Consider the following 26,550-nt stretch of genomic DNA (forward strand, 5'->3'; position numbering starts at 1 on the left):
AGTTGACTTGGCTGCAGCATGATTTTCATGGGTGACATAGTTCCTCTCAGTCAATGTGTTTGAAAATGGAAAACAATATTCAAGGTTCCATTTGTGGGATTCTATCTATGTACTGTCATCGTTTTTCCAATGAGATGAAGACCAGCAATCAAATATTATTTTCTGGCATATGCCAGGAAATGTCATGTACATGAATTTAAGTGTGTGCATGCTATTTTGTTCAGTTTTCTTATAGTCACTATGTGGGCATTTTTACACTTGGGTCTCCAAAGCAATCTGTACCCCTGAAAAACCATGTTTCTCTGTCACTGCCATGAAAAACTACAGTGCTATAGTTTTGTAATATTTTAGCTGCTTGTAAAGACATAAGCTCAATGTGTCTGGCTATTAGGAAAGGCAAGAAAACACAAACAGATACAATTCTTAATTCAAATTTAAGCTATTAAACAGAGATGTTGTACATTTTTAAAGATAGTTTTTATGACATATAATGAAATGATTGAACTGACTGGAGTAAGTATATAACCAATAATATGCTCAGAATTACCACATGTTAATTAAATCCAGTATAAAATTTTACAAGGTCATTGATGATTTCCAATTTTTCTTCTAGATCCCACCAACTATTTTCATTATACTATATCCAGCTTTTTCCAGTTAGAAATTTCTAAATCCCAATTAGGTTCAAGAAGACAACATTTCAAATAACATTTCCTAACCTTCCCTCAAGTTAATAATAGCTTTAAGACTTTAATAATTTCTTACGTAAAATTTCAAATCACTTTAAAAATGAATTGAGAGTAAATTGAGAGCCTGAGCAGTTAGATTTTTACAAAGGAGAATGTTGATACAGGTTTTACTATTCTGATCTGATGCAGGGGTGTGATCATAATACCCAAGAACACTAAGATAAGATCTATTTGGCTAAGATAACATATTTAATTAAACAGTTGATGATAGTTTCGTGCCACACTTACTCTTTGTAAGGTACCTAATAAAAACTACATTTGTCTTTTTCAGGGATGTGATGAGTTTAGGGATCACACTGGTTGGCCATCAAAAGAAAATCATGAGCAGCATTCAGACTATGAGAGCACAAATGCTACATTTACATGGAACTGGCATTCAAGTGTGATATGCATTTCTCCCTTTTAAGGGAGATTACAGACTGCAAGAGAACAGTACTGGCCTTCAGTGTATGCATAGAATGCTGCTAGAAGACAGTTGATGTCCTGGGTCCTTCCAACAGTGAAGAGAAGATTTAAGAAGCACCTATAGACTTGAACTCCTAAGTGCCACCAGAATATATAAAAAGGGAATTTAGGATCCACCATCGGTGGCCAGGAAAATAGCAGTGACAATAAACAAAGTACTACCTGAAAAACATCCAAACACCTTGAGCTCTCTAACCTCCTTTTTGTCTTATAGACTTTTTAAAATGTACATAAAGAATTTAAGAAAGAATATATTTGTCAAATAAAATCATGATCTTATTGTTAAAATCAATGAAATATTTTCCTTAAATATGTGATTTCAGACTATTCCTTTTTAAAATCATTTGTGTTTATTCTTCATAAGGACTTCGTTTTAGAAAGTTGTTTATAGCTTTGGACCTTTTTAGTGTTAAATCTGTAACACATTACTACACTGGGTACCTTTGAAAGAATCTCAGATTTCAAAAGAAATAGCGTGACTGAAGATACATCTCTGTCAGAACATTGGTATCCTTTTTGTGCCATTTTATTCTGTTTAATCAGTGCTGTTTTGATATTGTTTGCTAATTGGCAGGTAGTCAAGAAAATGCAAGTTGCCAAGAGCTCTGATATTTTTTAAAAAGAAATTTTTTGTAAAGATCAGACAACATACTATCTTTTCAATGAAAAAAGCAATAATGATCCATACATACTATAAGGCACTTTTAACAGATTGTTTATAGAGTGATTTTACTAGAAAGAATTTAATAAACCCGAGTTTTAGGTTTATGAGTATATTAAAAAAATGAGGCGCTTCATCTGAAGAATGTTGGTGAAGGCAAGTCTCTGAAAGCAGAACTATCCAGTGTTATCTAAAATTTAATCTGAGCACATCAAGATTTTTTCAGTCTTGTGACATTAGGAAATTTAGGATAAATAGTTGACATATATTTTATATCCTCTTCTGTTGAATGCAGTCCAAACATGAAAGGAAATAATTGTTTTATATTATAACTCTGAAGCATGATAAAGGGGCAGTTCACAATTTTCACCATTTAAACACAAATGTGCTGCGCAGAATATCACCATTGCAGTTCAAAACAAAACAAAACAAAAAGTCTTTTGTTTGTGAACACTGATGCAAGAAACTTGTTAAATGAAAGGACTCCTTACCCTAGAAGGAAGAGGTGAAGGATCTGGCTTGTTTTTAAAGCTTTATTTATTAAACCATATTATTTGATTACTGTGTTAGAATTTCATAAGCAATAATTAAATGTGTCTTTATAGATATTACAGGAATGTATACATATTGTGAGTAATGCTTTCAAAAGTTATGAAAATCATGAACTACCCCAGAATTGAACTGTTGTACTTCCAAAGATAATTGGGCTGTTTATAATGATTTTAATAGAGAAAGATCCCAGGGATCGGTCATAATTGGTCTTGTTTGATAATGTGGGCATCCACAAACAAACAAACAAATAACAGAAACAAAATCTGTAAATGTTCCTTTGTAAAACTTGTAAATTTTATTTATACTGTCTTGTTTTGTACACACATTTCTCCGTAGTGGGCTCTGAATACATTGAAAATGCACTATATTTTTCTATTTTACTTGCAGAGCATCACAAAAGAACAGGTATTTTCAGTGCTACATAATGTGTTTTCCCACATTTAGGACCAAAGATGGCTATAGAAAAACTCAAATGGATTGCTTCCCAAACCCCTCCCCACCCTATTTTTTTTTGTTTTAAATCACTGTACAGTGTTATTTGATATTTTAATTTATTTTTTGATTGACTAGAAAAATCATTTTAATTTCACTAAAATGTTTTTTGTCCCTAAGGAAAATTAATCTGTAAAAATAATTTTAATTAGCATAATACAGTCACCTAGAAACTTCCATTTGTAATCTTTGTAATAGACTGTAAATATATTTTTGGAACTATAACACAATGTGCTTGAGGGTTATTTTTCAGTGTCTGCAGTGTATACAAGTGTTTATACTAAGTACAGCACTTTACAATTCTAATCAGTAGCATTGGCCTTTGTGAGAATGAGTGAAAGAGTTTGAGTGAGTGTTCTTAATTCCTTTTGGATTCTAGACTCACTAATAATGAAGTTCTTTTCTTGTTCATAGCTTAAGGTGCTTATTTTTTCTATTAAAATTAAATTAACAAAAAGCCATTCTAGAAATAGAAGACATAGTATGGTACACGCAAACGGTGTCTTTCCTGCTTTTTTCTAGCACTAGATTTATAGTTGAGTAGTCTTTCTTGAGTAGAAGGGCAGAATAAAAGTTTTTTTGAGTTTTTATCAAAAATAACTTTTTCCTTCAGCAATATACCTCATCTGCCTTAAATTTTTTACAGCTCTTTACAGGGAAAGGGGAGAAGGGATGGGAAAGACACACAGCACAATAGGAAGTGTATGATTACATCACTATCTCGTTTGTAAGTTTCTTTTCCTAATCAACATTATGATTTTGAAATACATGTATGTGAAACAAATATTAAGAGAAAAAGAACATTGTAATGCTGATTGTAATACTCTCTTCCAGAAAGAGATGAGATAGTATAACGATAAGAATGTACAACTTGCACCTTGAAATCTTTTTTTTTTTTTAAATAAATTAGTGCTCAGGGGAGGAAAAGTAGGAAAGTGAACGTCAAAAATAGAATTCCAGCATTATAAAAATGCAAAAGGAAATGGCCTCCTTGCTTTAACAGAGCCACCTTTTTTAGAACGCTGTCCTCACACTTGACCTGTGTTTTGCATTCAGTACCGAAATAAAAGTAACTTGTTCTACATCTGAATCTAACATTTTCTCAGCAATTGATGTGGGCCTTGTTTACTAGAACTGGTGGTTTATGCTTGTCAGAGCACTATTAGTTGAATCATATTGTATACTTATGTAATCTACATTAGCTAGTACTGTTTAGGACTATATTTTAATTGCTCTTCTTATCCGTGTTTTTAAGACAATTAAAGTGGTGTAATTCACCTCTCTTTTTTATTTAGGTAATGCTGATATTCTCCCTTTTGTTTCTTGAGTAGCCTAGAACTATGCTACTCACTGATGTGCATGTTCAAATAAATTACTGATGTGTATTTTTTTGCTCTATGTGGAGAAATCATGGGGAACTCGGGGCGAGATGTGATTTTTGTTGGTTGAATTTGTCCCTCCTTGCCTAAGAAATACTACAGGGGTCATCCTTTTATAAGGACAAACTGCTTTTGAACAGTGTCTTCAATGTATCAAGCACAAATAACTCTTTCTTCAACACGAATCATAAGTCTCTTTTTACCAGCTTAAAATAATAAACAAGTCTATTAGACAATGTAAAGAAAATCCTGTCTCCAATCATTGGTGGATTCCTTTATGTCCCTTACATGTTCTTTATTTTCCTATGTAATATTACAAGAAGAGATAAAGTTTTATTGAAATAGTTGAGTGGACCAATCAGAATATGAAGAAAAATGAATATTCATTGTTTCCTTTTAATCTCTTGCACACTAACAATTCCACTCTAATTATTACAGAATAACAAGATCATGCTTCAAAGAGCCATACTGCCAAATAGCTACAATCTTTCTTGCTCCTTCTGAAACTACTGCATGATACAACAATAATATTTGCATGAGAAAGGAAATATTTTGTCATTGGACGTTCACATGTATTTTAAACATTTGATAGATTAAGTTAGATTTTTTGTTTTTGTTTTTTGCATTCAGGTTACTAGATAATTCTAACGTTAAATCCAAAACAAAAGGAAAAAGTGATAAATCTGGTTGAATGGTTGAGTTGTTTAACATAGAAAGTGACTCAGTGATCGTTGGAACTTGCACCTGAAATGAAAACCAAGCACTCCCTATTTTAAAACACCACCCTCTTAAATTCCCCAAAAATGAGAATAATAGGCAAATGTCAGATGAGGTGCTATTGCTAGCTGTCATACTTGCAGTGCTGAGGCTCATGCTACACTGAACTGAAATTCAAAGATAATCTTGAAATCCTGGCCTGTCCCTGCCCAATTCTCATATGCATATTAACAAAATGCTGCTCAAAGATGCAAGACATACGCCAACATTCTTCTTAAGTTTATACAGTGATAATTATATATCCTGGAACACTGAGGAAGATTCCAGAAATTATAAAATTATCTCTAAAATATTAGGTTTATAACTGGTACAAAAATACACTATCAAAAGCCATTCTTAAAATACGAAAGTTCTATAACTAAATAAAAGTTATATTTAAACATTAATGGTAATCATCAGTAACAAGGTTTTTGTTGAAGCACTTATCTCCTACTTTTACCCTTTGTTGTATATTGTTAGCTGCAATGAAAAGTCAATGTCAATTTTAAAGAAAGCTACTGAAAGAAACACACAAATCAAAGAGATTACCTACATCTTAAATGCAAAAACTGTAACTACAGATAGTAAAATGATAAAGAAAACATGGTGACTGGCAACTTTTCAATCTGTGGAGCAGCATCCTCTTGGCCTTGTGTTGGTGTCCCTGCAGTATCCCACACAATCCTACCAGCTGTTCTTACTCTTCTGTGTAGTGCATCTCAGCATAGCTCAAAGAATATGGGCAGAAAAATAAAATATTTCAATAGGAATGCTTCTGAGAACCTCATTAGAGTTAAGTGCTGTAAGGGGGTGGATTTTTTTTTCAAGTTCAATGATGGAATATAATTAAATCTGTAATTAAAACAATAAAAGACCTGACTGACCTTGAGGTTAAAATAAATGTAATTAATTGATCCAATTTAATTGGACCTATTGCACAAAGTTTAGTAAGTAGTGATGCACTAGCCAACTGTTTTGTAGATATGGAACAGTAGTAGGAATTTATAAATTTGATAATTTGGCACCAAAAACAAGTGAGGTGTTGTCTATTCTAAACCTCCATTAATGGCAAATAAAGCTCCATCGGATATAACCTGCACCTTGTATTTCATTATTTTAAATGTCCTAGTTATCTACTGCTGAACATTATTTTTATCTTCCTCTTGAAATTTAAATTAGATATATTTGTAGATTTTATATGTAACTAAAGAAGGTACAATATGTTTTTCAATGTCTGGTTAATCATAGATCTTACTTGAAGATGCTCAGAGGAAAAAAAAATGAGCAAATTTGTTTTAAGTAGAATGGTTTTAGGTTAGCAAAGGACAAACACTGTTCAAGTCTCACCATTTCACATAACTAAAACTAAATAAAATGAATGACTAGACAACAAACAATACGAAAACAAATAGAAAATGTTAAACTGCATATGCAGAGCATGTTGAAATAAATCATAGGATTTTTAAAACATCAGTTCATAGAAATGAAGCAAATAATTTAAGAATACCTTTAAAATGTAACATGAATTTGCAGATGCTTATTACACTGATAGCACAGACTCCGCAGCAAATTACAACAGAAATTTCTGAGTTTAACTTGATATTCTTCTGTCAACTTGCTAGAAATATGCACTGTTTACATTAAAAAACAGACAGAATATGAGACTAAAATGTATTCCTTCCAGATGACAGACACCCATGCCTTTCTTCATTCCTGACATTTGCAGGAGTGTTTTCAGGGATCTACTGGGCTGGAGATCTGCATTATAATTCTTTGTTTTCACTTAGATCCTAACCAGTTACACACTGAGCTCCACACAAATTCACCAGGACCCAACTTAACAGGAACTACAGGAACCTGACACTGCAAACAGTCACGCTTAGTTTTACCTGAGAAATGAATGTGGGTTAATGCTTGAGTTACTGCTATTATTGTGATGGCTCCTCTCATAATAAAGGAGTCCCTGTTCGGTTAGGTTTGTTGTGGAGCCAGCAGAACAAGGTGCAATTAAATCCCTTCTGCTCTGCTTACAAAGCAAGACCCGCAAACATTAAATACAATCCTTCATATTTTGAAGAGGACTAAGTAATATTGTATAGAAATTTGTATAGAAAAGGCAGAGATGAATTACATAAAATCTTGAAAGTCAAGTAGGAGAAATTGAATTTAACAGGAGAGGCACCACAAAGCTATTGGCAATTTTGGCCAGAAAAAAAAGATATGGTGGAAATGAAGTTTAAGGCAATGGTGTCTGAAATACAGATTAAGTTAACTACTGACTGTTTCTGGATCAGATCAATAGATTATATACTCCTTGACTTATGATAGGGTTACGTCCCCATAAGCCTATTGTAAGTTGAAAATATTCTAAGTGGAAAGTGCATTTGATGCCAGCAACACAGCAGAGGGTCCGCAACTTAGTTTTTCCACTTCAGTATGGGTTATCAGGACATAGTCTCATCCTAAGTGGAGGAACTCCTTAGAATTTAGGATGAGGTTATGGCCTCCACTGAATGCAAATGGCTTTCACACCATTGTCAACTCCACAAATCATAAGTGAAACTATTCTAAATTGGAAACAGGCTGTACGTCCATGCTCCCATTCTTTTGCTGTCCAGCTTCACATTCCCTCCCACGTTTCTTTTTCTTTCTTTTAACTGTTTGTTTTGTTTTGTTTTCTTAGAAAGAATCTCACTCTGTCGCCCAGGCTGGAGTACAGTGGTGCCATCTCGGCTCACTGCAACTTCCGCCTCCTTCACTCAAGCAATTCTATTGCCTCAACCTCCTGAGTAGCTGGGATTACAGGCATGTGCTACCACGCCCAGCTAATTTTTGTATTTTTAGTAGAGACAAGGTTTCACCATGTTGGCCAGGCTGCTCTCGAACTCCTGACCTCAGGTGATCCACCCGCCTCCGTCTCCCAAAGTGCTGGGATTACAGGCATGAGCCACCGTGCCAGGCCTCCCTCCCACATTTCTAAATGGGAGAAATCCCCCTCTCCAAGATATAACTCAGAAGTTATTTCCTGCAAGTCTTCACTGACGCTAGGGACCCAGAATTAATTCTCTTCGGCGCTTTGCTTACACTGTTGGTGCTACTATTATCCTACCTTGTTCTGTCAGATTATTTGTGTGCGTCTCTCCAACTAGATCAAGTGCTCTTGGAGGGCAGAAGCTAACTGGAAATCTTTGTTTTATGTCCTTAGGGACTTAGCAGTTTCTGGCACTCAGTAGACACTGTATAAATATTTTAGAATCCTTGAAGTGTAAATTAATTCAAATTGTTTTCTTCTTAAAAGGTAGCGAGAATTAGGTGCTCTGAAGGATGCACAAAGTGCAGGAAAGGTGGTGGGAAAATGGGTGTTGAGGGAGAAAACTAATTTCAGAGCATGGATGGATGCTTCTGTGATGGACTGGGGAAGCGGGAACGCCCCGAGGGACTCAGAGGAGGAACAGTGGTGTGAACCTGCGAGAGAAAGGAGGGTGGAATGAGCTGATTAGTAAACAAGACCAGGGTGTACCAAATAGCAGCATCTTCCAGATATTGAAAAAGAATAGGCGGCATCAACGGCTGCAAATAGCAAGGCCAGATCAAACAATTTGAAATCAAGTGGAGGAAATTGGACTTGATGAGAGAAACAAGGAAGGATTATTTACCAATATCTCATTTGATGAGGGAGACACATGGTAAGAATGTTTCTGAAGAAACAGTAATATGCAAAATATGTGAAATGTTATTTTGACCACTTTAAAATTTAGACAAGATGAAGACGAATATTTTTTTTCTTCTTTCATAATGGAAAAAAAAAAAAAAAGCCCTCATTTTACCTCATTCTATCTCCCAAACTCAAGATATTAGTAATTCTATAGTTAAGAAAAAATATAATGAAATAGAATGTTGTTGGTCAGCCTATAAGTCTGCTTAGCATTTATATCATGAAAAAGTTAGCATGGGGTGGTGGGGTAACTGCAGAAGGTTTGAAGCCAGACTGTGTGGGATTTATCCTTATTACTACATTTGTAACACAGGGAAAATAACTTCATTTCTCCATATCCTTCCTCTTGTCTGTAAAATGGTCAAAAATACTACTTACCTTAAGAGTTGTTAAATTTGTTAATTGATATTCAGAAAGTATTTATAATAATATAGAGCGAGGAAGTACATGTTAAGTCTTATTATTGCTTTGGGTAATATTTTGTCTGCATTTCTATCTCTTTAGCAAACATTTGTAAATTCATTGCTGTGAATTCTGAACAACTAATTCACAAATGAATTTTAGAATTTAAATTATGTTTTTGTTCCAAACTCTTCCTTATCTTTTACTCAGTTTTGTTTTGTTTTGTTTTGTCTTTTAATCATCATTAATCTCATCTCTCAAATCAGTACACAGAGAGTCAAACTTCATTCATCTGGCCATAAACAATTGTTCCCCACATCCAGTTGATTTTGGCTCTTCAGTATCCCTCGAATCTATCACCATTCCACAGTCACTGACCTAAATTAAGTTTTCGTTATCTCTCACCTAGATTAATATCACATTTTCCAAACCTGTTTCTCTACCTCTATCTAATCCTTTTTACTTATGACCCTCTGAGTAAATTCTCTAACACTTACCATGCTATTGCCTAGTTTAAAAGACTTTGATGGCCCCTCACAAATCAGAGAGTCACGCCCAATTACGTAATATAGCATCAGGAATTGGGACCCTGCCCATGCATGAACTTCAACCATTCTCCTCTCTTACCCATGACTCTGCTGGACTGAACTACTGGTGTCTCCTGCAGCATAGATCTTTTACATTTCCTTGTAATTATGAGTTATCTAAGGGGGATAAGCAAATGTATTTTACTCTTTTTAGTATATACGGAGTCCAACACAGTTTCCAACACAGGATTAACAGCTAGGATGGTTTCTATTCCTATCCCCTAATGCAAGAATATGTAATTATCACTAAAACAATTCTTATATTTGGAACATTCTACTGAACAAAAAAAAAAATTTTTAATTTGAGGAAAAACACACAATTCCTACTCAATTTATAGTTGATTTCACCATGTTATTTTTCTTCACTTTCTCATATCTCCTTCAATGACTCGAATGTGCCTCTGGAAGGTATAAAACAAAACATCGTTTTGTTAATAAACATTACACTTTAGGTGTAATAGAAAGTTGTAACTATTGCATGCTAATTTATATTTTCTTTCTTCTGAATATGTATTTTAATTTTATCTTTCATTGCTATTGTTGAAGCAGTGTTGGGGAGATTTCTGCATGACTTTGTTCTGCCATCTTGTCAAAAAGTTAGAAAACCCCTAATTTTCCATTACCAAATTATATAATATTTTACATTTTTTTCTCTGTCAATTATGTTGCCTCACAGATATGGAGTAGCATTTTTGTTCAACTCACATTTGTATTCTAAAGCCTGGAACAGTGACTAGCACCTTATTGATTCCTAACAGATATGCATTGAATGATTGAAAGTCACATGATGCTCCAAGCCAGTGACTCTCTGATACTCTAGCAATAGATCCAAACCTAGTACAAGAAGACTATTCTCTAGAACTGAGACTTTTAGTCACTCTTGTCCTCCTGAAGTGTCTCTTTTCAATGATACAAAAGATTTCCAGATGCTGCACTGTGCCATTTTTCACTTATTCCTCATCTTCACTTGACATCATCATTCCAAAATACCAATACTAAGAGAATATGGCCACTGCTATAACATCTATATATTTCTTCTCCCTATCATTTTCTAATAATAAAGCTAAATGTTTTATGTATTTTCCCAGCCTTGTAGCCAATTCTCTCATTTGGCAAAATGTCTATATGGCCTTAACACAATGCAATGTCATACTCACTGTCATACTCACTGTTTAGCTCATTCTCTTGAGTTTAATATTCTTAAAATGCACACCTCTGTGCTTTATCATTTATTCACTTATGTATGCTGAGTTAAATAAGCTCAACATGTGCTGCTATAATTCTCAGTCTACCCTGATTTTCTGCTCCCAAAGCAGCAGCAGACACTCCTATCTGCCATGTATTTGGAAAGATGGCCAAAGAGGTGTGCATCTACTGTCTTCATACATTCAATGTGCTAATGATAAGAACCAAAATCTGTTCCTAGTACTTGCATTTATTGACATAATTTTAGTACCATTTAGGAGTAAATAGATCTTCATGCTTCCTACTTGCTTCTTTTTATAGAGTTAACTTTCCATTATATTATTGCAGAGTGTCTTTCTGCATGAGTTATGGCCATGGAGTTATTATAATGAATATTCAGGTTTGTATGCTTACTCAGCACAGTATATAGGCTGAATAAACACTGCCTTACTCATGGTAGATACATAATCAATGATTTTGACTGAATAAGCAATTCTGTAGCTGCCTTTGAGGCTAAAACATATAATACATTTCAAGTGCAACTGAAATAGAATCTTTCACTTATATAATACTGTCTCAGTTTTGACTATTAGTTATACTATCATCATGCATAAATTCATATAAATTTGATATGAAAGAAGAATCTTCACAATTAGCCTAAATCCAGTCAAGACACACAAAAAAAAGTTAAAAGGTTTCAAAATTAGAAGACTTCAATAGTAGATGTGTTAGTCCTGGCTCAAACCATTTACTGATTCCTTGACATTGGGGGGAACCATTTAACTATAAAACTCAGTTTCTTTATCCATCAGATTGGAGATATCTGTCTTGACTTATTTTTCTCCAATGACTTTAAGAAAACTACATGAAATTAGACAATAGCACTTAAAATAATATAAAGCAAATTAAAAATAACATTATGATGATTTTATCTCTTTGGAAAAAAGGTATCTTTGCCAAATCCCTTCTTAAATGTTTCAGTTTAGCCTAATAAATCCCACTATATGTGCGTAAGAAAATATATTGATGCTTTCTTATTTGTAATGATTTTGGTATATTTTCCTGGTATCTAGGATGGCATTTTCTAACTTACTTGTGGCTTCTCAACCTTCATGACTTGGATATTATGTAGTCCAAGAATTTCCCTCTAGCCATTGTTTTGCTTTTCCTTCAATGGCTTCCACTCAAGCACAGGCTCCGCGTTCAAGGTTTTTTTTTTTTATTATTTTTATTTTTTTTGTAGCTTCTAAATCTTCTAGAGATCTTGAAATATGTAATCTGCAAGGTCTCTTAATCCCATAAACGCTAGAGTCGTGTTCTCTATCCTCCAAACTTCATACCATTTATCTACCCTTACCGCCTACCTGGACTTTCTTGATCATGATGAATTCCGTGTGCTGGTCCCTAGGTTACAGGAGGTGGGTGTTACTCAGTACTTGTGTAAGCTGCCTGGATATAACAACTGTATTTTTGCATGAATAAATGATGTTTGCTTATTCACTAATGCTCCAGGGTATAGTAAATTTTGATTCCTCTATTTTAATTTTGTTTATATGCATATCTAATTATGCTTGTTTGGTTTAGCACTGCACAGACATGTTAGGTAATGCTATTATCAATGGTTTGCTCATCTTGAAATATCAGCCATAGGACGAGAGCAGAACAACTAGAGTTGAAGCAACATGCCTGAGGTTTGGTCAATATTGTTTTTAGACTCTGTATAATTTTAGAGATTTCTAACTTGGATGTAAATAATCACATCAGATTCAACCATGGCAGTTCTGTTCTGACTCTTCTCTCCAGGTCTCAGATTATTTGAATCAGGTTAGGTGACTGACATTTTTGAGACTTTTTTTTTGTTACTCTGGATTTTCAAGAGGCTCAGTGCATTTAAAAGAAAATAGACTTTTTAATTTTAATGTATTTCAGACAAATAGGAAAGTGCATGCATATACATAAATATCAGTGCTTTGAAACTAACCATTTCAAAACCATTGCAACTGAATAAATAAGCACATAAAAACTATTGACATTAAAGAAATACATTTCAGAGTTATTAAACTCTTTGACTTGCTTGGTAGTTCCTCCATCTTTGACAATAAAGTTATAACTTCTATTACGTGTAGATCCATATAATTTCTGATAATACATGGCATATTGTGTCTTGATCTGCATTTTGCTGTTTCCTAAAGAGCTTGCAGTTCTGGTTCTTAAACCGCTTATCTTCATTTATCAAGTTATCAGAATCTTTTCTCAATTTAAATATACAAAATCTGTTGACACAAGTGAGAGTAGTCTTTGTTTTAATTTCAAAATTAGATGTCTAAAATTGTAGATGTGCTAGTCCTTGTTTTAATTGCAAAAGTAGATGTGTAAAATTGTTACCTTCGTGGGATTCCAAGATATGACACTTACGTCTCTTCTGTTCTCAGTCAGATGTTGACAGTGTGAGCAAGCTAGACATTCACAAATACTTGAGCTTGGCTAGAGGAAAAGGTTAGTAGTGTTTGTCTGTAAAGAAGATGTGAAACTCTTTTGTTTCTGCTTTCAAATCCCAGTTCACCAATTACTGGTGGTGTGACCTTAGACTAGTTCATCACATTTTTGCCTCCTTTTCTCCTTGTAAAATGAGAATGGTAAATAGTACCCATTTCATAAGGTTGCTGATAGAAATAAACTAATTAACATATGTAAAGCTCTTAGAAGAGTGCCTGACTATCATTATTTTAATCATTAAGCTCTGTGACTAAAGATTCCTCAGTATTTGTAAGTTAAGAGGGCAACAGCCTATCTAAGGACATGTTTCATTATAAACATTCAAATAGAATCACTGAGAGCAACTTAAATGTCAAGCATTTTACTAGGCCTCAGAGTCCTGTGATTATGGAGGAATAAATGACAGAAAATGTAGGGAACCCAGAAAATAGCTTTTAGAGAACTTTTGAAAGAAGAAGGCTATATACCTGAATATGCAGATTTCCAGAGCAAAGCATGGATTCTAAGAAAAGGGAAGAAAGCCTGCTTATGTGTTATCTTAGTACACAGATGTGAACTATGGATTTCTTAAATCTCCCCCTGCACGACTGCACATTTATTAGAGTAAGACACATTTTTCTTAAGTGAAGACTTGACCATTCAATAAAAGTGACTTTGAGGCTACCTCTCTAACATTTTGAATCTGTATCATCACCAGCCAAATTGGGCTAAAGTACCTCTTCAAACTGCTGCTTTAAGAAGAAAAAAAATAGATATAGCACTCTCTCTACTAGTGTAACAAAATGTTGACTTCCCTCTCCTTGACCAAACCAAGGGATTGACAGGACACACGGAGGTATAAAGCACGCCTTTTCCTTGGTCTACCAGGATCTGTTTCCAAGGACAGAAATCCTCGCAACAAAGACAACAGTAGCAGTGACTGTATCTTCACACTGTACATGGAAACCCCAGCTAGTCTCTTCTGCCCAAGGAAGCTGAAATTTTTTTCGGTCTATACCCACCCCAAATTGCCTCATTAGTAAGGAGCAGCCAGGGCATGATGCAGCCACTGTCCTTTATTATTAACACATCTAAGAAACAAAGCCTTCTGTTTCCACCAATGACCTCCAAGCCCAGAATATGATTTGAATGTCAAATTTTTTAAGATTCAATTTTTAAAATTATCATCACTCAGAATTAACAGTAAGTTATTCTAAAACTTAGTTAACATTACAAATATACCAAATCTAAGTAGAAAAAAAGTAAAAAAACAGAAAAAGAGATAAGCCATTTAGTTGTTGAAGCAGGGGTAAAATTGGTAGAATAATAAAAAATGAGCTAAGAGTTGATGTAATGCACCCCCACAACACACATCTACAGCATATAAGTTCATTAAATGGGATGTGTGAACATATATGATGCCCTGGCATTTGTAATCATAATGTAGTTCAATATCTCAGATAGTGTGAATGATACAATAGTTTGTGTCTCAAACTCGGTGTAATTTAATAATGAAGAAATACAAGCCAAAGAAAGAGCGATATCTAGTCACTATTTTTACAACTTAATTCATCCTTTTGCCCAAATGCCCTTCCCCTTCACTATCATGACCAAAGAAGAACTAGTTTTTAAGAAAGCATACCAAGAGTCTGCCTGTCTAAAACTGCACAGGTTTACAAAGCCCATTTCTTTCCTGTTTTCTAAATAGCTATAGAGAGAATCATGAAAATTATAGAAAAGCACAATCTTCCTCTACTTTATCTTCATATGCATTCCATATTGTGTCACTGGTAGGAAAAATAGTATCTTGCCTTCATGCATAGATCAGCATATAAAAGATAACTATTTGAATAAGTAGGCAAAAAGCTTAAGCAATGAAAAGCAAGTCAAGAAAGTATATATACCCCCCTCCTTATGTGAATGTTTTAAAATATGAGCCTGTAAACCTCTAGTTATTAAATAGATAACAGTCAGTCATTGAACTTACGATCCTAGACGAGTTAACGCACCAGGCAAAAATCCACATTTGAAATACTGTGAAAGCTTAAAAGTTGTCCTTCAACTTCTGTTAGCTGGACTTCTCTGTTTTATTGAGGGATTTGAAACTAAGTGTTTTCATGACTTCTATATTGTAAAATTCCAATTCCAATTATGACTTTCACCATATTCAGAAGTATTTTCAGTGATTTTTCAAGACTTTACTGCTGGGTATTTTCTAATTTCTTTCTTTCTCTTGGAGGGCAGTAGGTGAGGCTTGCTTAAAATAATTGTTTTTTTAAAACTTTTAGTGTCTTACCTATTTCTCAGATAAAGTCCCCACTAATTAACTTATAGGGATCTTAAAGAAAAAAAGAAAGAAAAATTGGCCTTTAAATAAACAAACATAATGACATAGCAAATAACTTAGTATTAAATAACCTAAGATCATCTCGAGAGAGGTACAATTTCCATCTTTACCTCACAAAATTTTGATGGCACTATGAAGAATCATTTGCAAATTTCTGATCGGTCTATACAAATAAATAGAAGCACAATTGGTCAAAGTTCCTATGAGAACTAGCACTTTCTCACACCATCAGCAGATTGGAAATCGTTTGTCAAAAACCTTGGGAGACCTTGGAAGTTAAAACAAGAAATAATTTTACTTCAAAGAATTCTAAGTAAAATAGTTTTCATATTTAGGTTTCAAAACAATATTTCCATTTCTTAATAAAGTATAAACTAAATATTTTATATGACTATCAATGTACAGCCTACTTTTCCTAGGAATAATCTAAACCTACTCATTCTAATTATCTTGCCTGTGCTATAAATACTAGCACTCCCCACCCTCTGTATTAGCCCTGATCACGTTGTTCGCAAAGTTTGAAATCTTGCCAAATACTAGTATCCTTTTAATTATTATTATTATTTCCAACTTTCCTTTGTTATTACTTCTTCAAAAGCTAGATATCATTGAAAACAGTCAACCTCAAATGATTTCACCTAAATGTTTTCTTTAGTATAAAAATATTTAGTTTGTGAATTGATATTGTAAACAAGAAGAGAGAGCTGAGTCTAGAACTCAAATCCGCAAGCTAACACTTATGCTGATGAGTCCCAAATTTGAGGCACATTAGAATCAAATAAGGGTCTTCAAGAAATATACATGTCTTGCTACAACATTGATCATTTTGTTACAAGTGGTCTGTGGTACAACCTGCACATTAGGATTTTTTAAAATTCAGGTGATTTTATTGTGTAGCAAAGTTTGGAAGCTATTGGTTTGGACTAGTTTACAGGCTTTAAGACAGAACTAAATAACACTCTTCCAGCTCTTTTCTCACTTAAAGAAAATTTTATAAATGATAATTCCTTGCAAATCTCTCTTCTACTCCCACTCCTCATAATCTCAGGAAAAATGAAGTAGTTGCCTCGGTCTCATATTTTTTATAAAACTTTAGATATGTCTACAATGAGGAAATGTTTGAGAAAGACTGTTCATCTTAATTATGTTATTCTTCCTTAGTCAAGAAATGGGAAGTTGAGATCATCCCTCTGCATCAACAGAGATATGTTTATCATTGACATAAAATTGTTTTTGGGTAACCTAAATATATTCTTAGGGTTTGTAAAAGATTCATGTGGTTCACTTTATGCTGTGTAGAATAATACTAAAGGCTAAGACTTTTTTTTCTTTTCCAAATGGTATTATTTCAGAATTCTAAGTGATTCTATATGAGCACAACAATGTAACTCCTTAATAGTACTCATGATTTTACTTCTTCATGGAAAGTATTTTTGACTATATAGCTTCAGCGAAACTTATAAATAAATGGTGATTTTCTAACATATAATAATAACACTTTGTAGCATCTTTACAAGACAAAATATTAAAAAAAGTTTATAAAGTTCAATTTTTATGGACAGTAGTGAGGTAAATAAATATGTTTAGGTCAATTTTACATAGGCTAAAAATGAAATAAAAAATAGTTATTTCCAGAGATTTCATAGTACTGAAATTGCTTTTTTATAACATTCTAACATCTTAAATGTTAGATGCTTTACATATATAATGCTAGATGTTTAAATGGTAGAATTATTCCTTGGATATATATAATCAATATTGTAGGCTTAATTTATTGAACATATCAGGTGCTTTAGATCTTATCTGATTTTCTTCATTTAACGAGTAATAACTAAACATTATTTTCAAATATATTTAAACATGCAATAGTAAAAATAATAACTGTTAATTTGTGTTAATAATAATACTGTTATGGATAAACATAAACAGAATTACAACTTTTGCCAGGAATATGCTAAATCTGGTATGTGAATTATTTCAATTATGTGCTCTAAAACTAAATAAGGTGAAGATTTTTGTTAACTCAATTTATAGATGTGGAAATAGAATTAGAGAAGGTAAATGATTTGCCCAGATTACACAGAGAATAAACTGGCATCCAGGTTTCAAACCAAGGTAGATCATTTCCAGAATCCATGTTTAATATATTGTAATGAAACTAACACTAGACCATGACTGGGTATGTAACATTTAAATATCTTGAAGAAAAGTTTTAAAACTTGTATTGGCCACTCTTTATTGGCCAATGAGATCTGTTATCCAGATATTTAGGAACGTGAATGCATATTGATTTTATTTTATTGTTAACCAAATACTGGTGTCACCATATACAGTGTTACTTTTTATATAATTTGGGATGACAACTGACAAAACCCAAAATATTTTTAGAATAGACCCATAAACATTTTTCAGACTGAATACTCTATTGGAGTTAACTATCTGGATATGAATTAGGGAAGCTTTCTTTTTTAAAAATAATCTGAGCTTGTGCATTAAATAGAAGGGGAATATTCATTGCCCATTTGCAGTATAAACTTCATATCCCTTCTTTACCCTCTTACTATCTGAAAATCACACTAGTATTAGGGGCCAGGCCCTTTAACACATCAAACTCAAATGGCATAACCCATACCACTTCCTTTGAAGGACATTCTTTAAATAATTAACCCAAGCAGCCTTGAGGGTTTTCTAGTAACTATATTGACAAGGTGATATGTGCTCTGATGTGTTAAGGCAATGCCTAAAACTCAATAGTTCCTCTTGTAAATTATTGTCATTTCATAATTGCAGACAGAAATTGCATAATTTTTAGATACAATGTCTAATAAGCTAATTGTCTATAAATTCTAAGAAGAGTTACCCTTTAAAAACAATACACTACTTTTTGGTACAGATTGAAAAGCTGTATCAGGGCTGATCACAGCACTTTGGGAGGCTGAGGTGGGAGAACCATTTGAGGCCAGAAGTTCAAGACCAGCCTGGGCAACATAGCAAGACCCTGTATCTACGAAAAAATTTAAAAATTAGCCAAGCATGGTTGAGCACACCAGTAGTCTCATCTAGTTGGGAAGCTGAGAGCCCAGGAGCTCGAGATTATAGTGAGCCATGATTGTGCCACTGCACTCCAGCCTGGGTGACAGAGGGAAACACTGTATCAAAAAAACTGAAAAGAAAAGAAATCTATATCAGAACTATTGGTGAACATGAACTGAATTACAGGAATAAGAATTATCTCACTATCTCCAATCCTGAGAGGATGATGGGATAGTTAAGGGTGAAAAAATTACAAACATACACAAACAAATCCATACAAGGATTAGAAACACAAGGGTTATATAGTCTTTTGATGAGAAAATAAAGAAATATATAAAGCTAATAGCTAAACTTAGATGGATATTTACTGATGACATTATTACATCATAGCCATCTGTAGAGGAGTTAACTGCTAGACTCAATATATGCCTTCTTTTTGTTTATCATGATAACTCTGTGAGGCAGACATTCTCAGTCCACAGATGAGAAAGCCATGTTCTAGAGCGGTTAAGTAACATATCCAAGGTCACACATCCTTGGTGGCCATATTTGACTCTGAAACACCACACTCTTACCTGCATACCACATTAACTAAATTGTTTGCTTAGTTCTGCCTTCCTGGTTCTAAATGTTCTCTCATCTAAGCAGGAGAGAAATAGAAGTATATATTCCTAGAATCTTCTCGTAAAGCTTCCCAGAACCATAAAATGTGAATATCTTACATCATCCATTAAAGAGCTAAAAATACAAAATGTGTAGATTAAGAAATACTTGTATTCAATATGATTTTTATTTCAGCTTTTTCTAGTGACAGGTTTAATTTTTTAAAATAGCTACCAATCAAAAAACAAGGAATGTTATTAGTATAATGCAGTCCTCCAAATTAAAAAACAAATAGTTTTAAGATATCAAAAGAAATACATCAGCAAAATTTAATAGACAATATTTTAAAATTTAGAATTGTGAAGAGTCAATTAAAAAAAACTATCTTCTCAGTGTGTGCTATAAAAATCTTCTAAATCTAGTTTTCAGGTGCTGTGAGCCATGACACTTTATGCTGTTTAGAAAAAAAGAGCATAAATGGCATAAAATATGAGGAAAATTTCATGTAACTTAAAAAAAAAATGTTGGAGAGTAGAAAAGACTATAGCAATTTTGCAGTCCTGAATTACACACACCTAAAATTCATTTTATTAGTGTCCTAAAGCTGCACTGTAACACCTGGGTGTGTAATGATTCAAGCCCTCAGTCCTCAAGAAACACATGGTCCTGAAGCTGTGGCTCCACCTCCCTATTTCCACCCTGCAGGCTTGTCACACCTCTAAGCTCTAACTGACAGTCTTTAAAGAAACTGATTACCGCCGGGCACGGTGGCTCACGCCTGTAATCCCAGCACTTTGGGAGGCCGAGGCGGGCGGATCACAAGGTCAGGAGATCGAGACCACGGTGAAACCCCGTCTCTACTAAAAATATAAAAAATTAGCCGGGCGCGGTTGTGGGCGCCTGTAGTCCCAGCTACTCGGGAGGCTGAGGCAGGAGAATGGCGTGAACCCGGGAGGCGGAGCTTGCAGTGAGCCGAGATCGCGCCACTGCACTCCAGCCTGGGCTGGGCGACAGAGCGAGACTCCGTCTCAAAAAAAAAAAAAAAAAAAAAAAAGAAACTGATTACCTAATTCCTGACTTTAGTGAATAATTTAAGGAATTGCTTAGGGGCAAAATGAATAAATAACACTAACAAAACAGACTTTGTTTTTAATCTTATCTCAGTACCCAAATCACCAATGTGGTAACCTCTGAGGCTAGTTTCCTCATCTGTCAAGTGAAGATCTTGATTTCAAATTTTATTGGCCATCACAATCACCAGAAGGGCTCGTTAAAGCACAGACCGCTAGACTCCACACCCAGAGCTTCTGCTTCACTGGGTTTGAGGCTGGGTGGAGGAAGTTATATGTCTAACAAGTTCCCAAGTGATGCTATGTTGCTGGTAGGGACTACACTTTGAAAACCACTAAATTAGATGATCTCTACATTTGCTAATATATCTAACATTCCAATATTTTCTGCTTGAAGATTTCAAAATATTTCCCCAATTTTTCCTCCAGCAATATGTCTAATAACTGACATTTTTACATTTGTATTGTGCAAATAATAGTATCAACATATCACATTCACAAAGTCTAAAAACCCTAATAGAGAAGCTTCAGTCTTTTCCAACACCTTGTTAGAAGAATGAAACCAATACCTACTCTATTTTTTTGTGTCTAATGTCCTTGTTATTAACATTAACAGAAATGCAGACTGAGAAATTAAATAACTTCCTCAAAAACTTAGTAGTGAAAAAACCCCAAGTTTAACTTAAGTTCTTTTTTCCAGGGTCACAAAATTATGCTTTAGTTCAATCTTGCTTTAGAGATGTGTCTGATATTATATCTTCTACTGAGGAAGGATTTTGAAATTATTTTGGTATCGCTCTATGCTCTAGACATGAATAGATTCAAATCTGAATCAACACAACAATCTCAAGGTGCAATTTTTCTGGGTAATAGTTTGAACACAATGATACCAACAGTCAGAATAATTATTATCACAGTACAGCATAGTAGTTTGAATGTGTATCTGATGTGTCAGCTTTGATATGAATTCTGGGTATACATATCGGTTCCATAATGCTTTTTTTTTTTCCTTTCAAACAGACAAGTTCAACAAGAGCTCTTTAGCAGTCATGAGGCTGGGACAAGGTTATATAGTTGCCTGATATCTCAGGCACTCTCCTGTCACCCAGCTCTTACTGCTATACTTAGCAAGTAATTGTCAGCAAAGAGCCAGAGGAGGAATCCAAGGGCAGACTTACATATGAGAGGGTTATTCTCTCATAACAGCTATGGGACTCAGTTTGCTGTGGTCAGTTTCCTCATGGCAGATTCGAATTTATCTTTCCACACATACAGAATATGAAAATATTACATCCCTTTTCCCCGCTTTTATAATTAATCCATACCAACTATCAGTGCCTTAATTCAGACCATGTCTTCCTTATATGGGGAACAAAAACACTTTCTCATCAGGGTAAGAGTTTTTGTTTTTGTTTTTGTTTCTGTTTTTTGTTTTTGTTTTTTCCTAATCTCATGAGGCAGGTATGACACTTTCAGGGGTCCGTTCTTAACTTGCTGGGTTGGCCAAGCCAGCAGGGTGGAGTGGTAAATATGCTACCCTCCTAGGAAGTCAGACAGTTAAGAAAGCCTTGTTCATGTGATCATAGTCTTTATGTTCTGCTAGATTCGGCATTCCAGTACTCTAGTCTTGCTCCTGAGTACTGGTTTGAACTCTTATTCTTATGGTTTGGTATCATGGTTTTGCATCTGGCCTTTGACATTTTATTGTCTACTTCTAAGCAGTTAGTGAAATTCCTTATTATAAACAATGGTATCACAAATAATGAAAGGACGTAAGGAAAAATTGCTTAATTTCTGGTGAATTTCAGATATTAGGATAGAGTTTGGCAGACTCATAGGTGTTTGAACGTCCCTCGGTTACCAACAGTTTTGACCTCTCTACAGTGGTATGAGTAGCAAAGAGTAGCAGGACTAATGACAGTTCTATTCTTGTACAGTATCCATTTTATGTTCCCATTAAATTATCATCACATGAGGAAAAATGCTGTAAGGCTTGATTGTAAAGATTACTATAGAGGAAATTTATACTAAACAAAGTAGAGAATCAGAAGAGTGGATTAAAACCTTTCGCAGATTCCTCTTAATATCTGGACTAGACTAGTTAGGGAAATGTGATATATTTTAGTCAATCATATATGTCACAGTGTAAATCTAGTCATGTATGTGCATGTGTTTTGATGATTTTTACTGTCATAGGAAAAAATCCCTATCTGAAAAATTTGCTGTCCCATATTTTTGGGAATATTCTTAATTTAAGATGGTATGGACATTCAGTCTATAACTGCAAATAATGTGTATGATTCAAAGCCCCCAAAAAGTAAGACATTGAGTCCACAGGCACAGGTGTACATGTGGCTCATTATGTAGTCTTTGCCTGAGCAGCCTTTCATAGAGAGATGGCAATGAAGGTAGGCATGGTGGCTCAGAGTATACCTAGGCCTGGGACAGAGAAAGACAAGAGCCATAGCAAGAGAAACACAGTTTTAGCATGCTCCACGTTTTGTCCATGAATGGTCTAATTTCCCTAGTGAGGAACACTTGGTGATATCCTGCCATGGTAAATATTTGTCAGTTGCCTACCCACTGTTCGTTGCCTCATCCTCTTGACTAAACTACTCTCACTTTCGGACAAGTAGCCACCGCTGCAGCACATGTGCTTCAAGTTAGCATCTAAGAATAAGGCTCTATTTACTTAAACTTTGAGATTTAATTTTGTCATTTGAAACTTAGGTACACAGGTTTGGATTATTCATGATCTTTGGCTTTTGTAGTACTTATTTTATTGATCCAAGCATGGCCCACTGGTATATAATTAGTTAAATAGTTCAGCTTAGTTTTTTATTTTTCAATTTTATTTTAGTTCGGGGGCACATGTGCTGATTTATTACATAGGTAAATTGCATGGTTCTGGGTTTTGGGGTGTGATTTTGTCACTTAGGTAGTGGGCATAGTAGTCAATAGGATGTCTTTCAAACCCTTATCCTCCTCCCACCCTCTACCCTCAGGAAGGCCCCTGAGGCCTCTTGTTCCCCTTTTGTGTCCACGTGTACTCAATGTTTAGCTCCCACTTGCAAGTGAGAACACGTGGCATCCATTTTTCTGTTCCTGCATTAGTTAACTCAGGATAATGGCCTCCAACTTCATCCATGTTGCTGTAATCCATTTACAAGGTATATACTCAATTAGTTTCATACCATACCAAGAACCCATGAACCAAGCATCTCAAAGCCTAACTGAATCTGATATTATGTTGGTCATTATTATTCATATGGTTTTGCCAAAGTCCAATAGATATAGGCATTACATCCTGACCACCTGATAAAATATGTGAGAGTGGACAAATAGCTTTTGTTTTCTCATTACTCACAGTCCCTCCTTTGTATAACTGATCACTGCTCATACTGTGTGCTGGTCTACCAATTCAAAAACTCCATGCAACTAGCCACAGGGATAGGTATGTGGCCCCTGCCTGAGCAATCATGGCAAACCACCTACCTGGCTACTGTAAGTGAATTATGAGTAGAACTTTCTGGACTATTGTAACAGCTATGGCTTTTATTTTCAGCGAGATAGTGAGGCACTGGAGGGTTGAACAGTGAAGTGTGGTCCGATGTGCTGTGTTTTAGGGCTACTCAGCTGCTCTGCGGAGAAGAGAATCAAGGAGATAAGCAAGTCAAGAATTTTGTGAGGAAAAGATCCAAGCATAGTCTGACACTTCCAGTGTGTTTTTTAACAACCTTGTGCTCTGTGCAGAACATGCTGGCAAGCGAAGAAACTGCATTATGTGAAACAAACTCACAGCACAGCCAGTATGTCTCTGTTACCTCTGTAGAGCGCACATGCAAAACTTCCTTGGAACTTGTTAGCCACATGCATGTCAGTGGCTCTCACGCATGCCCCCAACTTTCTGTATTCCCCACACTGCAAGGCAAGGGTTGGGGCCTTTTTCTGCTGCATGAAGTAGGGTGCATTCAGCCACACTGCCGTGTCAGCTGGAAATGGATCCACTAGCCATGAAGAGCCGACTCATTGCAAGGGGCTGGGTCCTGCATGCTCTTTTCTCTTGCTGTGAGTGAACACTGCACCACTTCAGCCTGGTGTATGTCTTGTCTGTTTTCAGCAACCTCAAAGCATGCACTGTTCTGGGTACTGCTTACCTGCCTTTTGACATTGGTCTCGCTCTTGTTACATCCTATACTTCAGGGCAAAGAAACAAGTATCATCTAGGAGGGTGATGAAATAGATTGAAGTAGGTTTTAGTAGTGGATTTGGTGAGAAGAATTAAATTATAGATATATGTTGAAGATAGAGACAACATAATTTATACTGATTGGATATAGATGATGAGTTAAAGAGGCAGAGCAGTAAACAATGCTTGATGTCAGGACTGAACAACTGGAAAAAAAAGAAAGGCTCTATTAACAGATGGGGAAAACTGGAAGAGGCATCAGTTTGGAGCTAGGTAGAAATCAGTTTCTATCAGGAGAATGCAACTTTGCAGGGCTATTAGATATCTATATGAAGGTGACAAGAAATAGTTTGATAAGTGGACCTGGAGTTTAGGGAAGAGTCTGAGGCTAGAATTTAAGTTTGGAAGGTATCAGCATATAGATGACAAGTAAAGCCAGGAAACTGAATGAGATAATCAGGAATGAGTGCAGACAGAGACATGGGCTAGACAAACCAGGGACACTACAGGGTGCAAACAGAGGAAAGGGAGCCACCAATGTAGAGCAAAGAGGGACAGTTTCTGAGGGTAGGACGAAAGTCAGAAGAGAGAGTTGCTCTAGAATATGGAGAAAAGGAGGGTGTTTCTATAGAAAGGAGGGATCAACTCTGTCATACATCACTTACGAGTCAAATAAGATGAGGATAGAGAATCAAACAATGGAACCCAGATAGCAGCAGCTCTTGCAGAATAGTGAGGTTAAATATTTATTGGAGTAGGTTCAAAAAATAATGGGAAGAGACAGGTTGGAGATAGTGAGTATTGATGTTAGGTTTCCTCCTTGAGAGTTAGATTTTACTCCTTTGAAAAGATTTACTTGCTATTCGACATTTTACTAAATGTAAAATGTACATGGCAATTAATTTAATAAATTCCTTCCTAACATTTAATGAAATGTCTGTGTCTTTTTGTCCTCTGCAATGATTGAGATGTATGGCATGCAATAAAATTATTAATAATGTTATCCTTTTGAATGAGAATCTGCTCTTCGATTCACACCATTAAATAACCTTCTTATCTGTGAGCCAAAATGTCAGCCAATACGTTGGACTGGGTCCTAAGAATATTGGTGGGTAAGAAGAACATTCCTTGGCTGGTTTATTTTTCTTTGGTATTAGTGCTTACTTGGCTCATCTCAACGTCTGTAGTAAATTGCTTTTCACCCAGGAATTTGCAAATAATTTAGCTGGAACATTTCTAACCATATGTATATATATTTTTTATTAAATCCTGGCCAGATTCCATCAGTTCTGGAGCTGTATTGTTTTACTGATTTCATGACTGGTTTGTCTCATAAAGCAGAACAAAATCTAATCTTTTTTGTTGTTTCTGGGTATCAGTTTCATTTGGCAATGCTTGTATTTCAATAGCGTCTACAAGATGTCTGATGTTGGGTCATGGCTGAGAATGAGCCATTATTGAGCATTTTTGGTAACACACATTCGTTAGCTCAAGTCCAATGTATCACCAGACAGACAAACAAAGGTTGGCTATTTATTCCGAGCAATGTGTCCCCAGAAATCTACTTGGTTTTAACTTTAGTACAAGCAGATGGATTTCAATAACATACACAAAACAAACCCTGCAATTTGGGAAGAATATTTACTTTTTTCCCGAAACTGTTCCATGTGAGCTTCGAATTTTTCACATACAGTAATTACAAGAGGAGACAAATTTATGATTACATAGGTTACAAGGATTTTAACAGAGACATTTTAAAATATAAATATCTGGTGATATCAAGTTATATGATAAGTTCATTATATATTTCTGAGATTTCTAGATGCATACATAGATAATTTAAATACATATATTATTACCACAGCATAACGATTTTAAAATATCAGATTT

General features: G+C 35.0%; 1 protein-coding gene across 5 annotated transcripts in view; it reads left to right on the top strand.

Annotated features, from left to right (window-relative positions):
- Window positions 1-4,551, top strand: part of LOC105492201 (EPH receptor A7) — a 184,846-nt gene extending 180,295 nt beyond the window's left edge. For all 5 annotated transcript variants that reach the window (XM_011759211.3, XM_011759212.3, XM_011759213.3 and 2 more), the window contains exon 17: window positions 1,021-4,551. In XM_011759211.3, coding sequence (XP_011757513.1) covers window positions 1,021-1,135 — 115 coding nt within the window. In that variant the 3' untranslated portion in view covers window positions 1,136-4,551. The remainder of the gene's footprint in view (window positions 1-1,020) is intronic.
- The last annotated feature ends 21,999 nt before the right edge of the window (window positions 4,552-26,550 follow it).

The sequence above is a fragment of the Macaca nemestrina genome, chromosome 5 (genome assembly GCF_043159975.1).
Source record: "Macaca nemestrina isolate mMacNem1 chromosome 5, mMacNem.hap1, whole genome shotgun sequence".
NCBI lineage: Eukaryota > Metazoa > Chordata > Mammalia > Primates > Cercopithecidae > Macaca > Macaca nemestrina.